At 51.6% G+C, this 16,305-nt stretch overlaps 1 protein-coding gene across 7 annotated transcripts in view; it reads left to right on the forward strand.

Annotated features, from left to right (window-relative positions):
- DLEC1 (DLEC1 cilia and flagella associated protein) overlaps positions 1-16,254 on the forward strand; it is a 37,666-nt gene extending 21,412 nt beyond the window's left edge. For 4 of the 7 annotated variants that reach the window (XM_077302674.1, XM_077302676.1, XM_077302677.1 and 1 more), the window contains 17 exons: positions 917-1,027; positions 1,671-1,798; positions 2,326-2,583; positions 4,076-4,140; positions 4,421-4,572; positions 5,747-5,856; positions 6,448-6,518; positions 7,215-7,417; positions 8,690-8,839; positions 8,925-9,047; positions 10,297-10,391; positions 11,086-11,170; positions 11,902-12,096; positions 12,901-13,062; positions 14,072-14,225; positions 15,248-15,368; positions 15,682-16,251. In XM_077302674.1, coding sequence (XP_077158789.1) covers positions 917-1,027; positions 1,671-1,798; positions 2,326-2,583; positions 4,076-4,140; positions 4,421-4,572; positions 5,747-5,856; positions 6,448-6,518; positions 7,215-7,417; positions 8,690-8,839; positions 8,925-9,047; positions 10,297-10,391; positions 11,086-11,170; positions 11,902-12,096; positions 12,901-13,062; positions 14,072-14,225; positions 15,248-15,368; positions 15,682-15,805 — 2,307 coding nt within the window. In that variant the 3' untranslated portion in view covers positions 15,806-16,251. Of the gene's footprint in view, positions 1-916; positions 1,028-1,670; positions 1,799-2,325; positions 2,584-4,075; positions 4,141-4,420; positions 4,573-5,746; positions 5,857-6,447; positions 6,519-7,214; positions 7,418-8,689; positions 8,840-8,924; positions 9,048-10,296; positions 10,392-11,085; positions 11,171-11,901; positions 12,097-12,900; positions 13,063-14,071; positions 14,226-14,913; positions 15,129-15,247; positions 15,369-15,681 lie in introns of those variants that run through there. The other 3 variants (XM_077302671.1, XM_077302672.1, XM_077302673.1) reach the window with 3 other exon arrangements.
- The last annotated feature ends 51 nt before the right edge of the window (positions 16,255-16,305 follow it).

Below are 16,305 nucleotides of genomic sequence, written 5' to 3' on the forward strand. Positions count from 1 at the left end.
CGTATCCACTCACTTGCCATTGCATCTTCCCACACGCCCAGCGTCACTTCACTGGATCATCAGAAAGGAGCGCACGAGAGCATCCAGCGTGCATAGTGCACAGGGGTGTGCGAACCCCACCCCCTGCCTTGGTATATTGTAGATTTGCATATATTGAGCCCGCAAAATATCAGTATTTCCCAAGATTCCTGAATCTCAATATTCAGATTTGGGAACTAACTCAGGAATGCTGATTTTTTTTCTGGCTACATTATAGCTTATGCCAAGGGTGGCCAACCTGGCTCTCCAGATGTTCATGGACTACAGTTCCCATGAGCCCCTGCCAGCATGTTCACAATACATGCTGACTTACCAAGGGTCTGATTCAGTAGAAGGTGGCTTCACATGTTCACAGCTCTTTGTGCCTTGGGAAGGGAAAGGTGATTGCAAGCTGCTTTAGGACCCATGAGGCCTGCTCAGTGACCTTGGGCCAGTCTCAGTTCTCTCAGAGATCTCTTAGCCTTACCTTGCACATGTGGTGTCTGTTGGGGGGAGAGGAAGGGAAGGTGATGGCAAGCTGCTCCGATAACTGCTTAAGGTAGAGAAAAGCAGGGTATAAAAACTGACTCTTCTTCTTCTAGAACAGCTAGGTTCAAATCCTGTAGCCTCTTAGGGGCCAACAAGATATCTGACAGAGGGAGCTTTGACTCTTGGAAGCTGATACCCAAGAGAACTCCCTGAGATGCTACACTTGAGCAGGTGTCAGTCTCTTTTGGAATTCTGTCTGCTAAGGACACGGGAATGGGGGGAGGCGGCACGAAAAGCAGCGAAGGAGAAGCGGAAGGGCAAGAGGGCCCACTGGGGTCTGCAGATAGATCCCCCCCCTCCCCAGGCCAACAGACATCTGTTGACCAGGGGTCCTTGTCTGTTTTGACAGCTCCTCGGGAGTCAGTCCCCTTCCTGTCGGGTCAGCATCTCTCCAGAAAGTGGTCTTTTGGCTCCAAAAGAAGAGAAGGAATTTTGTGTGGAATTAATTGCAAACACTATGGTTTGTATTTTTTTTTAATTACTTCCCCTTTGGTTTCATTTGTACCTGTTAAGTAGCAAAATTACCTTTGGAGAGTATTCTTTCTGTTCTGTTATTTTCTTCTTCCTTCCTTCTCTCCCTCTTTCTTTCCTTTTTTATTTCTCCCTCCCTCTTTTCTTTCTTTCTTGGCTTTGGTGGCTGCTGCCAACACAACCCAAGGATCTGCACCATGTTACTGATGTGAAGCTGTGGCAAGAACATTGTGGCTGGCTCCACCTCCTGCGGCAGCCATTTTGCAGTGGCCATTTTATGGCGGTGCCCACCTTGCTGTGTCAGAATTCCAGATGTGCTCCCAAAAGGCTCAAGAAGCTTGGAGACCCCCTGCGTTAGATGAATTGGAAACTACCCGGTCTCAAGCATACAGACAGTGTTTGCACGGATTCTCCACCTATGGGGAAAACTGTTATTGTGGACCATGTCTTATTTCAAATTTGTGTAGAATTCTTTTGGGGGGTGGGGGGGAGGGGGTCCTTTAGCACTTGCTGAAACTCAACAGGGTCGCTTCAGGTTTTGCTCCTGATGAATTATCTCACATTATCTCACATCCTGCCAACGTCATTTCCCCCCTGTGTATCTACAATTCTTTGCCTTTGCATTCTTACAGGAGAAACTCAGTGACCTCACCCTCAGCTGCAGGATTAGAGATATGCTGGAGCCGCTCTTTCTGTCTGTTTCCGGACAAGTAAAGGGGCTGCACATCACATACGCCATACTTGTGGACGGCAAAGAGAGGTAACAGACAGTCCTCACTAGACGTTGTGGGAATTCAGGCTGAGCTCAAACATAATGTTTTGGGCTCGTTTTCCAGGAAGCATTTTTTTTTAAATCCCTTTCCTCAACAGTTTTGGGCAATAGAACAACTCAGTGCTGATCTTTTCAGAGGCCCTTGGCCTCACTTGTCCACACAGCCCTTTAATTTTGTTGGCTCTGGCAACCAGTGCCTTTCTGCCAAAGCGGTGAAGAAATTAAATTGCATCTGAAAAGCCATTAAAAGCAACAAACAGCTCATAGCATAAAAAAGTCAAAACCAGGAATAAAATACATACAAAAACATGAAAGCAATTAAAACCTGAGGCAGGAAGGTGGGATCACTGAGGGAAAGCCAAATGAAACTTAAAACTCTTCCTCTGCTGGTGGAAGATGGCAACAGATGGGGCCAGGCGGGTCTCTCTAAGGAGAGAGTTCTAGAGATTTGATGCCACTCCCGAGAAGGCCCTGTCCCGGAATATAATGAAGCACCGTACTTACTTGTGTTCCAGATCTGTCAGGGAAAACCATCCTGCCTCTGGCCCCGAGACCACTCGCCAGCTGCCGCTGTTTTCCGGCAGCGACCAGGAACAGCCGTCAGAGGCCTCTCCGGAACTCCTACTGGACTTTGGGTCCGACGTGCCCCTCAAGAGTGTGGTCAGGCGCCAGCTCCTCATCACCAGCCACTCCGCAATAGATGCTCCGTTCACCATCGAGGTCGACTACTTCAGCAGCGGCCCGCCTCCCTTGGAGGAACAGGGATCCGACATGTAAGTGCTGGCTTGGCTCCCGTGGAAGAGTTCCGCTAACGGAAGAGGGGAGGCATTTTCTTGCTAGTTCCTTCCATCCTGCTGCAGACCTTCAACACCCAACTCTCTGCTGCTGCTGGAGAATCCCCGTCCCTGAAGAGCAGTGGTGGAAAAGTCACCTTGATGTGTTGTGGGAGCAGGGAGCCAAGGAAGCCCCGTCCTGCTTACTGAAATCCTTTTGAACAGCAGAGATTGATTGCAGAACCTGGGCTTTTGTTTGTTCTCCCACAGAGGTGGGATCAGGGGAGGGAAGAATTCTTTTTAACAACATATTGGGTAATTTCCAAGTTCAGTGGAATATTTCTGGATAGAACACAAGAACTGTGGCCAGTTTCAGAGGTAGCCGTGCTGGTCTTCAGTAGAAGCTAGGATCCAGTCCAGGAGCACCTGGTAGACCAAGGGTGGCCAAACTGTGACTCTCCAGATGCCCCTGCTCAATTCCCATGAATTCCCATGAACTGTAGTCCATGGATATCTGGAGAGTCGTAGTTTGGCCACCCCTTTTGTAGATCAACCCTTTTTGGAGGATTATGCGCTTATGCCCCAGGAAATCTAAGTAGCCTCTAATGCAGGGGTAGTCAAACTGCGGCCGTTCAGATGTCCATGGACTACTATTCCCATGAGCCCCTGCCAGCATTTGCTGGCAGGGGCTCCTGGGAATTGTAGTCCATGGACATCTAGAGGGCTGCAGTTTGACTACCCCTGCTCTAATGTGTTGTTGGGCTTGATTCAAGGATCATACCAGTTTCAGATGGCCAAGCGTACTTCTTTGATAAGAGAACAGGCAATATTTGCATGTATACAGCTAACTGGAAACCCCTTAGAGATTTTTTGCACTTACAAGAAAAAAATAATGTACTGATGGTTTGTGGTTTTGACAATTAAGAAGGAAAAAATTATTAAGTTTGTCACTTTAGATTGGTCAAACTGGCTCTCCCAAAGTCCATGTGCTACAATTACTATGAGCCTCTGCCAGCATGGCCAGTTGGCAGGGGCTCATGGTAATTGTAGTCCACGGACATCTAGAGAGCCACAGTTCAGCCTCCCCTGCTTTAGTGGCAAGTGATAAGTTTGTAACTTTACGTACATTTTCCATGGAGAACCTCAGAAGCTGCTTCTTTATATTTTTCAAAACTTTGTTTATCTTTGCACTCTTTTTTTTTAGGTTTTAGTTAGGTCTTCTCTTCGCTTTTTAAAAAAGCTTTAATAAAAAATTATTTTACAAAAGGATCATTCCCCGGTTCTGAAAAAGATGTTAATAGTAGCACAGCCCCTGGGCCTCCCTCCCCAGTCACCCACTTGCCCAATATTGTGAAGTGTTCTGTGGCTTGCTGTGCTTTGCCTTCTGGGGCCACTGAGCCTCAGAGCAGCAGCCTGCTCAGCATCTGCAGAAATCCACGCGTCCCTCGAGAGCCTCATTTGAGCAGTTCCTCTCCCCCCTCCCCCCATGCAGCGTGGACATGGTCACGGAAAAGATGAGGCGAATAACAAGGCAGATTGCAAAGCGAAAACAATCCGGTAAGCAACATCTGGAAGGTTTATGTCGTGGGATGCAGCTGTGCATTGTCCACCAAGAAGATGTCTTGGGTTATGGTGCTGGGGGGGAGCCATGGCTCAGCGGCAGAGGATCTGCTTGGCATGCAGGAGGTCCCAGGTTCAATCCCCGGCATCTCCAGTTGAAAGGACCAGGCAAGAGGTTTTTATTTGGCAGCTTCTTATGTGTTCAGGTGCTCAAGATGTCATTTGGATTGTAGTTGGAGCCTTGCTCTCCTGCCTTCCCTCTGCTCTGATCTTCCAGCCCTCAGGGCCGCCTTGCTGAGCCCCAGGAAGGGTCTGGCGTTCCACGTGCATCCCTCTGTGGGGACCCTGAAGGCCTTCCAGGAACTTAGCATTGACATCACAGCGTATAATGACATGTGGGGAGAATACCGGGACCACCTCATCTGTAAGGTAGGTTGGCGCAGCACATTCTGCTCCAGCAAGTGAAGTCCTGGCTTCGGAGCTTGGAGGCTGGGAGGAAGGGAACCTGCCGAGGATTGTACGGTTCGGAGCAACGAAAAACACGGAGCTTAATTTCTGGGCTAGGGAGCGGATCCCACGGCGGCTTTCTGCAGATGGAGGGATTTCTGCCTGAGGCACCTGGCTTTCTCATCCTACTGCAGCCTGAAACTTTGTTCTTGGGGAGGGGAAGCAACATTTGGGGGCCGTTTGAAGCAGAAGCGGGAGGATGAGAAAGCCATGCATCTTCAGAAATGTTCAGAGAGCTCCGCCCCAACCCCCGGCCCTTGACCACACTGGGAGCTTCATCCATGAGGAGAAAAGAGAGTCATGCTAGGAGAAGCGCAAGGCAGCTGGGAAAGAGGGAGGCCCAGCAGGAGATGGACAGGCTCCATCAAGCAAGCCAGGGCCCACTTTCTGCAGACAGTGAGTGGGTGGGCAGAAGGGACTGTGTTGGTGCTTGGCTCTTGTGACTCTTGCATGCCCAGGAAAATACCGATGGCGACTTCAGGGTCGGAAGGCGAATGTTCATCAGGCCAGACTGGCCAGGGATTTTGATTTTTTTTTAGGGGGGGGACTGGCATCATCTGGACATGGAATTCGGGTTGCTGTGAGTTTCCTACAGGGGGTTAGGCTAGATGACCTTGGCGGTCCCTTCCAACTCCGTGATTCTAGGGCTGTTAATCCATAGGGCTACCATAAGTCAGAAATGACTTGACAGCTCTTTCACCCCAACACGCCTGTCAGTTAGTTGCACACTCTGAACTGCGCTGGATTACAGAAGCCTCTTGGGAAGGGGTGCAGAATTCTGCCGCATGGCCACAGTGGTCATGATCAGAGCAGCTGTTGCCTAGAGGCAAAGGTGGCCACGCTGAATCTTAAGAGCTGACAGGCAGAAGGTGCTTTCAACCCTGGCCCCAGTCCCGCAGGGTTGCTGGGTCACAGTTGTCGGCCCTCATGCCCAGGAACCACAACTCTTGGCGGAAATTAGGTGTGGCAGTACCACAAAGTTCTCCTCCAGAACTGAGTGCCGGTTTGCCAAAGGAAATCCTGCTTGCACACCCGCTCCACTCTGCGGGCTGCACAGCTTGAGGAACAGTTGATTAAAGTGGCTGTCTTTGCACAGGTTGGTGATTTGGAGCCCAAATTGGTCCCTATGCAGATAGCAGTGAAGGGCTGCCCGATCTTTTTGCAGATGACGGGACCGGACCCTCCGCTGCAGACCCCCGTGGTCAGGTATAGTCCAGGTGCTTGCGGGGTTCTATATGTACGTACATATTTGCCATCAAGTCGACCCAGCAAGCGGCTTTCAAGGCAAGGGAGAAGCATAGGGGGTTGGCCATGGCCTTCCTCTGCAGAGTCTTCCTGGGAAGTCTCCCATCAAAGATCCAAGGGGACCCTGGCAAGGGGCTTTCAAAGCATTCCTGGGAACTGTAGTTTCAGGGGAGTGTCTGCTCTGGTCCGCAGCAGAAAAGCAAGTCCAGCAACAAATACCAGCAAGACTCACAGGGTAGCAGCTTTCGAGAGTCAGAACAAAGGTGCTCCCAGGTGCAAATCTAGCTCTTCTGTGACCGGTCGTTCCACAGTGCAGGTTGCAGAGAGCTCTTTGTTGGTGATTCCAAGCCCCACCCTGCCTCACCCAGGAGCAGTTCCCGAGGGTGGTCTGTTCAACTTGACCCGCAGCCTCAGTGCGCCCTCAGCATCACCTCTTCGGCCCCACTCGGCTGACGGAGCCCGCTTGTCTCTCTCCACACGCTTATAAAATCTAAGCGGGAAGAAAGGCGATTTGTGTGCAGCTATACAACAAGTTTGCTTTTCCCTTCCCAGGTTTGGGGCCCACATCTCTGGAGGGGACACGGTCTCCCGCGCCATCCGGCTCAACAACCCCACGCCCTTCGGTAAGGCAAAAATAAGAGGCGTGTTGCTCTGGGATTCCGTTCTCCATTGAGCTGATTCCAGGGAGGGCAGCCAAGGACGGCCTGAGCGGGGAAGGATCCCGGGATCGCTGGGGAGCAGCTGAAGAGCCCCTGTGCTTGAAAGCTGCCCCCAGCCTCCTTGCCAGGAACATTTATTCCTGCCTTTATTTTTGACCTGCCCGCCTTCCAAGGGTGTGCACATGGCTCACTCAGGGTTGCCAGCCCCCGGGTGGGGCTTGGAGATCTCCCAGAATTACAGTTTCTTCAGGAAATTCCTAAACTGAAGTTGGCAACCCTAGGCTCATCTTCTTTTATGTCCTGTTGAACAGGTTCAAGGGATGGAAGGCTCAGGGTCGTGTTTTACTTACTTCCTTATGGATTAGGAACCTGATTTCTTAGAAAACAAATGGTGAATCTCATATATTATCAGTTCCTGGTCCATGAGCTTGGAATGTGCACAGCTTTGGAGAAAGTGTCTTATGGCAGAGGTGATGCCAGACAGCATTAGAGCTTTGGATGTGTGGCACGATGGCGCTGGGGCACTCGTTTCTCCCTGGCAGGCAGCCCCTTTGCCTCGCTGTTACCGACGGGTAGCACTTGCGCCAGCATTCCATTATCATCTCTGGAAACCTTGAGAGCATTCCCTTCCCCTCCCCCCCCCCAATTTCCCAAATCCAGACATCCGCATGGACTGGGAAAGTTATAACCAGGACAAAGATGACGACAAACTGGTGGATCTCCTGGTCTTCTACGGAGCCCCTTTCCCGATTAAAGACATGGACGGCAACGAGATTGAGTCCCCCTGCAAGGAGAAAACGTCTTCAGATCGGGCCCAGTCCAGCTCCAGCAGTGGCACGCTGCCATCCTATAGAGAAGGCCCAGTAAGGAAACTGTGCACTGCCGCTTTGAAGGTTACCTGGCCCTCACAGGGCTAGAACACTCCGTCCTTTTGTCCACACATTTCCTCTGGGTCCAGCGCTCTGATCAGAGTCACAGGTCAGCTCTGGGAAAGTGGCTTTGAAATCCTCTGGAGCTGATTTTGCTCCATGGTGGAGGAGGGGACTTCTCCTTGCCCCTCCCCAGCCTTTTCCCAGGGGCTAAAGACCCCTTGTTCCGCCCTAGGTGGCCCAGTGTGGCCCAATCTCAGAAGCCGAGCAGGGTCGGCCCTGGTCCGTGTTTGTAGGGAGACTCTGATTCTGTGATTTGTGAGTCAGCTCACTTCTTGGGATACCAAGATGGGCAGCTGTATGTTAGCAGTAGAAAAGAGCCAAAGTCCAGGAGCACCTTTAAAGTCTAACAAAATCGGAAGCAGGGGAGGAGCTTTCATGAGCCACTGCTCCGTTCTTCAGGCAGGTGAAAAGAGCCAGAGTCCAGGAGCTCCTTAAAGACTAACACAGTTTGTCACAGGGGAGAAGCTTGTGTGAACCACTGCATATTTCTTTAGGCACAGCCAGGATGTGAGCCCATCTGCCCTTATGTCTTAGAGAGTAGAGTGATTTCAGATGCTGAACAACAGGAGCAGGGGTGACAAGATTAGGCGTGAAATGCAGAAGGGTTGTAGACATGGAGAAATCAGCACTGGCATACATTTATAAATACCAAAAATGAAAAAACAGAAGATAAAACGTGTTCGGCATTAACAGGGGTGAGATTCCTGCACTGGACGTCAGGCAGCAGGCAAGTCGCCTCTCGCATGGCTCTCAGAAAGCTCTGAAGGTTTAAAAGCTCAGAATTATGAGGCAGGCCCTGATTCTAAGAGTTTTAGAAGTCCCCCTCTAACCGCTACCCCACACTATCTTACACCGGTCCGCTTTTCAGGAACGGTCTTTGTGCGTGGAGGTTAAGAAAGAGTCATTGTCATTGTCTGTTTCTCCTACACGCAAAATTCTGTAGGCAGGAAACGGAGGTCAGCGACGGGGGTGACAGACATAGGATGGCTCCTTTTGTGCTACGGCAAGTCCAGCGCTCCTAGTCATTCTAGAGCAGGGGTAGTCAACCGGTGGTCCTCCAGATGTCCATGGACTACAATTCCCATGAGCCCCTGCCAGAGAATGCTGGCAGGGGCTCGTGGGAATTGTAGTCCATGGACATCTGGAGGACCACAGGTTGACTACCCTTGGATCCCGAAACTCTCCTGGGTCTGTTTGCCGTAGAACCTGAACCCGATCTTGGAGGATGACGAAGACAGAAGCAGCAGCGAGACCGAAGAGCTTTTGACCTGGCAGAAGATCATCTCGGTCGTCATCCGGCCGCACGAAGGCGTGCCCTCGGATTACCCTTTCTCCATCACCCCCAGGCAGATTGTGAGTTCTCTTTCCTCTGCCGTGGACTGGGGACTCCAGAGTATCCAAAGCTGCAGCTGTTAACAAAGCCACTGTTTGATTCCAGGTCATCCCTGCAGGGGGCACCACGTCCATCCATGTTTCCTTCACCCCTCTGATCCTGCCGGAGATCATTAATAAGTTTGAGTGTGAAGCGTTCGCCCTCGGCTTCATGAGCCTGGATAACAAGGTAGATGGGTTGATTGATTGGCTGACTGCATCATAGCCCACCCTGTTTAGCTAACGAGATCAGACACGATTGGGCTTGCTTTGGCTATCTAGGTCAGGACAGTGAGGTAGAGGGGGCTCTCTAAAAGAAAGAAAGAAAGAATTAAGAGGACAAGAAGAGTTGGTTCTTATATGCCGCTTTTCACTACCCAAAGGAGTCTCAAAGCAGCTTACAAGCACCTTCCCTTTCCTCTCCCCGCAACAGACATCCTGTGAGGGAAGTGAGGCTGGGGAAGCTCTGAGAGAACTGCTATGCAAGAACAGCTCTGAGATGAAGTGTGACTGGCCCAAGGTCACCTAGCTGGCTGCATGTGGAGGAGTGGGGAATCAAACTGAGCTTGTCAGATTAGAAGGCACTGTTTTTAACCACTACACCAAGCTGGCTCTTTTCCTATCCAGCAAAGTAGAGACTGGGTAGAGAAAGGCCTCATCCCCTTAATCAGGTTTTTCTCCCCCATCTGAGGCTTCCAATCCCCACAAGGGTGGTCGGTTTACGTTGAGTCCTTGGAATTCCACACCCACGTCCAGGGCGCCGCCAGTGGTGGCATAAACGGTATGCAGTAGCCATTCAGTTGCACACAAATTTCGTCCATGTTTTTTTTCGTGGGTCAAGTTGTACACAGGGGTTGGAAGGGGAAATGAGCTGGAGCCCTCCAAAGCGCCACAGGAAGGCACAGGTTTGATTAAATTAAATTGGATTACTTCCACTTTTACCCCAGCTTTCTCTCTGTTGGGGCTGCAGAGCGACCCTTCTCAAGTTTTATCCTCACAACCATCCTGCGGGATAAATTCAGGTGGGTAGCCGTGTTGGTCTCTGAAACTTTGTCCTGCTGCGTCAGACCAACCCAGCTCCCCACCTGACAGTATCTTCTTCAGTACTGAAAGAAGTCTGCATGCACAGGCAAGATTCTTCCCAGAATTAAACTCAGTCCTCAAGAGGACACTGCACTCCAATTCCGTTCTGCCATGGGATAGGTGAGGCTGAGAGCCTGGCACCAGCCCAAGGTCCCCCTGTGCCTTTTCACGTCAGAGTGGAGACTTGAACCCAGGTCTCCCAGATCCAAGTCCCATCACTTTAACCATTACACCACACTAGCTGTCGTTCGTTGCAAGTATCCCAAAGGAAGCTGCGTGGGGCACCCGATTCATGGGGGAGGTCTAACAGTCTGCACTTGAATGATCACCGATCCTCTCCTCTCCTCTCCCCCCAGATCATTCAGAAAATCCCTGGGAAAGTGTCACGCGCCGACGGTCATGGCATCGCGCCTCTGAGGATAGATCTGCAAGCCTTTGTGAAGCCTGCCCTGTAAGTCTCACACGCACAAATTCATGAAAGGGGCTTGGTGCTGAATCACACCCTTGGTGGTCTCTGCTCAGACTGGCAGCAGATCTCGGGTGGAGCTCTTCCTCATCCCCTCCTGCCTGCTCCTGTTAGCGGGAGATGCTGGGGAACAAACCGGGGACCTTCTGCAGGCCAAGCAGAGGCTCTGCCACTGAGCCACAGCCTCCCTCCATGGCTCTCGGAGGTTTCAGGCTGAGGTCTTTCCTGTCACCTCCTGCCTGTTTCTATTAAGGGGAGAGGTGTGGAGAGCCTGGTTCAATAGAAGGCAGCCTCAAGTGTTTTGCATGGATCCCATTCAGTGATATTCAGCAGTAGCAGCAGCTGTCAATATTCCCCCCAACCCATCTTTTTAGAAACCTGGAGCTGGAAGGGGTCCTGCAGGCCATCTAGTCCCACCCCCCTGCTCAGCGCAGGGACAGCCTCAAGCATCCCTGATAAGTATCTGTCCAGTTGCTGCTGGAAGACCGCCAGTGAGGGGGAGCTCACCTCCATTCCACTGCTGAACTGCTCTTTTCACACAAAGACCCAAGGAGTATTTGTTGACAGCCATCTGACGAACGCCCAGGGCTGGAAAGGGCATTCAGTGTCCCACGATCACCGCCCTGCTCACATTTTCTGATTTGGCCCAGTTGAACATTTTGGCCTTTCCCCCCTGCAGGTTAACTGTGGAAACGGATCACGAGCACGGGCTGGAGTTTCACGCACTGGCCAGTCGCCTCATCCCGGACAAGCCCCTGAAAGGCGTAAGTGCTCCTTGGCATTCACTGCTTTTAAGAAAGCAGAAGACTGCCCTGGGGAGGAGAACTCAGGGCCTTTCCTCTTGGGCCTGTCGTTCAGTGGCCTTTCAGTGGGGATGCTCCGAAAAGGAAACGCAGCCCTTCCTTGGGGCCCGCAGGCCTGCACAGCTGCTCCCAAATAATGTCATAAGAACCTAAGAACAGTCCTGCTGGATCAGATCCATGGTCCCTCCAGTCCAGCCTCCCGTCTCACACAGGGGCCAACCAGTTCCTCTGCAGGGCCAGCCACAGGGCAGGGAGGCCAAATCCATTGTTTTGCAGAATTTGCTACATAGTCATACAGGGGAAAATCCAGATTGCTCGTATGGAGTGGAAAGGTCCCCATGGTGACGCAGGTTGCTAAATATTGTGCTCACATTCTTCGCACATGGGAAAGACAGCTGAAGCTATACCCAAGCTGATTTGGAAGAGTTTTATTATTACATTTGAAGAACCTTTAATTTTAAATGTTAAGAACCTTTTCCTTCCTTTGCTGTTTTTAGAACATGCTTATATTTCTCTAGTTGTATATTGCCAAATATCTGGCCTCAGTGCCGTATTAAATAAACTTACTCCAAACCTAGCTAAGTCAGCTTCTGTCAGTCCCGTCCCTCCAAGACCAGCCTGCTCAGGGAGGCAAGCCGCCCACAGGCGCCCGAGGAACGGAAGCTAACGGGTCTCCCCTTGTCCTCTCTCAGGTCTTGACGAATTCAGCCACCACCCTCAACTTGAAGCTCACTAACAACACGGAGACCCCCCTGTCCTTTAAGCTCCTGCTGTCTCCGCCCTTCTCTGTGTCTGGAGTGGACCCCAAAAACAGCCTGGCAACGTCTCACAGCGACAGGGATGACAGAGGACACCAGCTGCTACTCGACGCGCTACAAAACATGCTGGTAGGTCCCTCCCCAGTCCTGCACCGGAGAGCACAAAACATACCGGGAATGAGAGCCAGCGTGGCACAGCGGTTAAGAGCAGCAGACTCTAATCGGGAGAACTGGGTTGCGTTCCGCACTCCTCCTCCGCATGCAGCCAACGGGGTGACCTTGGGCTAGTCACAGTTCTCCGAAAGCTGTTCCCGCAGAGCAGTTCTCTCAGAGCTTTCCAAGCCCTACCTACCTCACAGGGCGTCTGTTGTGGGGAGAGCCAGGGAAGGATGTTTGTAAGCTGCTTTGGGACTCCTTCGGATAGTGAAAAGTGAGGTATAAGTAACCTCTTCTTCTTGAGGGGAGAGGAAGGGAACGGTGTTTATAATGTGATTCCTTCCGGCAGTGAAAAGCGGGGTATCAAACACAACTCTTTTAGAGCAGGGGTAGTCAACCTGTGGTCCGCCAGATGTCCATGGACTACAATTCCCGTGAGCCCCTGCCAGCAAATGCTGGCAGGGGCTCATGGGAATTGTAATCCATGGACATCTGGAGGACCACAGGTTGACTACCTCTGTTCTAGAGGACCGGTCTCACTTACAGCAAGAAGCAGAATTGTTTCACGGCAAACCTAAAGCAAGTTAATAGGCCGCTCCACCAAGATGTTTATGACCTGCATGTGACTTTGTGTTCCGTACAGTTTGAGCACTGCTGTGTTTGTACACCAAGAGAAATCGGCTTCATCAGTGAAAGCACGTTGCCTGATTTCCCACGGGTCGGCTTTCCTGTAAGCACCTCCGGCCACTCACACCTTTTTGTGGGTCTCCCCTGCAGGTGAAGGTGTCCTTCCACACGACCCTGGAGTTACTGACCTACCAGCATCTTCCCGAAGAGCAGATGCTGACTGGGGTCCAAGTGCTCCAGCTTGAAAAGGGGGACAGAATCCTGGAGTTCAAGCAAGACCTGGTCATCGAATACAGCAACAAAGCAGTGCAGGTACAGAGGGGGTCGGACTCCCAGAACCACCAGAACACGCTGATTTGGGGCACTGAAATCCTTCCTTGGAGTTCTTCAGCAGGGATCGCTAGACTCTTGTGCCGGGCCGGCTCAGGCGCAAAATTGCTTTCAAGCTTTCTTGCGCATTCCCATTTAACTGTCACTCATGGGGAAGATTTGAAAGGTGGTGCGTCTCAGTACAAAAGTGATCTGCTGGATCATACCCTCCTTCCTGGCATCCCTTTAGCACGAGACTGCCCCTCCCCCTTCTGTTCTCCTTTAACCACCGTGAAGCGTCCGCTCCGTGAGTGGCAGAGAAGGCTACTCAGACATCTCGCTTGACCCGGATTCTCAGTAAAGTCTGCTTAAGTAGCATGCAGATGTTCTTTCCCTGGGCCATAAATCTGGAGGAAGAGCTCCGTTTTTCAGGCCCTCTCCAAGGGCCCGCAGCTCCTCCGGGAGCTCATTCTACCCGGCTGGGGCCAGGACCAAGAAGGCCCTCGCCCTAGTCAAGGCCAGGTAAGCCTCTCTGGGGCCAGGAACGACCAATTAGTAAAGCCCTGCATATTGTCTCTGTCTTCTACATGCCCTACAGTGAAGTGGGGAGGGGAGGACAGAATCCTCTCCAAGGCGGAATGTCTAAGGACAAAAACTACTCGCAGCTGACAACACTCAGCAAAGGGAGCCCTTTAAAATAAGCCAGAATCTGCACATCAAGGTTCGGACATCTTATTAGCAAGGTGACCAGGTCCCTTAGCCCAGGGGTAGTCAACCTATAGTCCTCCAGATGTCCATGGACTACAATTCCCATGAGCCCCTGCCAGAAAACGCTGGCAGGGGCTCATGGGAATTGTAGTCCATGGACATCTGGAGGACCACAGGTTGACTACCCCTGCCTTAACCCATGTTTGGTTTCCATGCTGTATCAAAATAGCTCCCCTTTTGTCCTGGCCCTTTAGAGCTGGCCTTTGCAAACAGCTGCGGCCCTCCTTGCCTCCTGTCCCGGCAGGTCCTGCCCATGACCGCTTACCTGACGGTTCCCGTACTGGAGCTTTCTCAGGACTTTATTGATTTTGGAACCTGCTTGGTGAACCAAACGAGGAGCGAAGCCATCCTGATGATGAACAAGAGCGGGTGCAGGAGCTACTGGGCAGCTCTGCTGGGTAAGAGGAACCGGGCAAGTCCAGTTCTTACCGCTGTACTGAAGAGCCCCCCATTTTGGTATCCTCTGCAAGAGCTGGGTTGATCAATGCTCAATCATACGAGTTGGAAGGGATCTTCAGAGAGCCAGTTTGGTGTAGTGGTTAGGAGTGTGGACTTCTAATCTGGCATGCCGGGTTCGATTCTGCGCTCCCCCACATGCAGCCAGCTGGGTGACCTTGGGCTCGCCACGGCACTGATAAAACTGTTCTGATCGGGCAGTGATATCAGGGCTCTCTCAGCCTCACGCACCTCACAGGGTTTCTGTTGTGGGGAGAGGAAAGGGAAGGCGACTGTAAGCCGCTTTGAGCCTCCTTCGGGTAGGGAAAAGCGGCATATAAGAACCAACTCTTCTTCTTCTTCAAGGTCATCTAGTCCAACCCCCCGCAGAATGCAGGAAATTCACAACTACCTGCCCACCCACAGGGACCCCAATTCCATGCCCAGATGGTGCCCCCCCTTTCCAAAAAAGTCAGAATCCCTGGCCAATCTGGCCAGAAAGAAATTTTGCTTCCCAATCCCAAAGTAGCAATCGGTATTTCCCTGGGCATGCAAGAGCCGAGCACCGACAGTCCTTTCTGGCCATCCACTCACAGTCTGCTTAAGTTCACAGAGCCAGCATTTCTAGCCTCTGCTTTAAAACTTCCAAAGGAGGAGAACCCACCACCTCCTGGGGAAGCCTGTTCCACTGAGAAGCCACTTTGTCACTAACTGGGCAGAAAAGCAGGGTATATGTGAAGCAGCTAAGGGCAAGAAGGAAGCAAGCCCCAGCAAACAATGAGCAAAATTTGAGTCCAGGGGCACCTTTAAGACCAGCAAAGTTTAATTCCGGGTAAATAAGCTTTTGTTTCACCTGAAATTAAACTTGGTTGGACCTAAAGGTGTCCCTGGACAAAAACTTTGTTCTTTTGCTTCAGACTCTACCAATAAAAAAATGGTAGATTTTTCACTCCCAACGGCCAGTCTTAAAAATTTCCCCTTACAGACGAAGCCGAACGGCACTGCGAACCGGAGGTGTTCTCCATCTCCCCAAGCAGTGGCATCCTGGAAGCTAACAACGGCGGCTTTGCCACCAAAACGCACCTGGTGGTTAGCTTTACACCCAGGTAAGCAACGAAGGGAGGTTTGCTAGGGTTGGGCAATTCTCGATCCAGAGACATCGACACCCGCGCAAGACCAAAGGGGGCCCCTTCCCCATGCTGTTGGTCACACGGGGAGCGCAGATTCTAAAACACCACGTAGTGATAAAAATACCCGTATTTGCCTAATTGAAAACACTCCGGGCGCTTCTGATGTTCTTAGCAATTTGGGTTGATTGCCACTGTGAATAGGGCTCTCGGCAATGGGAGGATCCCTGTCCTGCCCTGACAAAATGCCAACAGTCACCCTTTTTACTTAACAGAAGGTTTCCTTCCACAGAGACGCCGCTGACTATGAAACGACAGTGGCGGTGGTGGGGATGCTCGGGGAGACACCCTGCAAGCTGCGCATCCAGGGCCGGGGCTCTCACGACGAGAAGTACGAAGAAAGGCACAAGTCCTGACGGCCGGCGGGGAGCAACAGGCGCCTGCAGACACGCTTGGTTTGAGTTGTGTGCGACGGAACAGAGAGATTAAAACTGTTCCCAAGTAGGCTTCTGCCTGCTGGAAGAACCGCCGCTCAGGAACTTGGCCGAGGGACAGGGCAGGCAGAATTAGGTCCCCCCAACAAACAGTCCAGCCGTTTTACCGCCAAGTCCTACTGGGCATGTCCACGTGATCTTCTCAGCATACCAAGGCAAGGAACGGCAGCCGGATTCTGAGAGTCCGTGAGCTCGCTACAGCTTTCCTTCCCTAAGCGTGGCACTGTAGTTTAGCCTGTTAATAATTTTCCTGCGGCTAGAAACGCGGACAGATCCGCGGCAAGGGGATGCTTGTTTCCCTGTGAGGCTTGGTTGGCGTTGGCGTATTTTCGGGATGGGAAATTAAAAGTTGCTGAAGGCGGCCTAACGCACACTAGTGACTTATCTACCCACATCTAGCTCTGTGTACCTCAAAAGGAAAA

The sequence above is a fragment of the Paroedura picta genome, chromosome 11 (assembly GCF_049243985.1).
Source record: "Paroedura picta isolate Pp20150507F chromosome 11, Ppicta_v3.0, whole genome shotgun sequence".
Lineage (NCBI taxonomy): Eukaryota > Metazoa > Chordata > Lepidosauria > Squamata > Gekkonidae > Paroedura > Paroedura picta.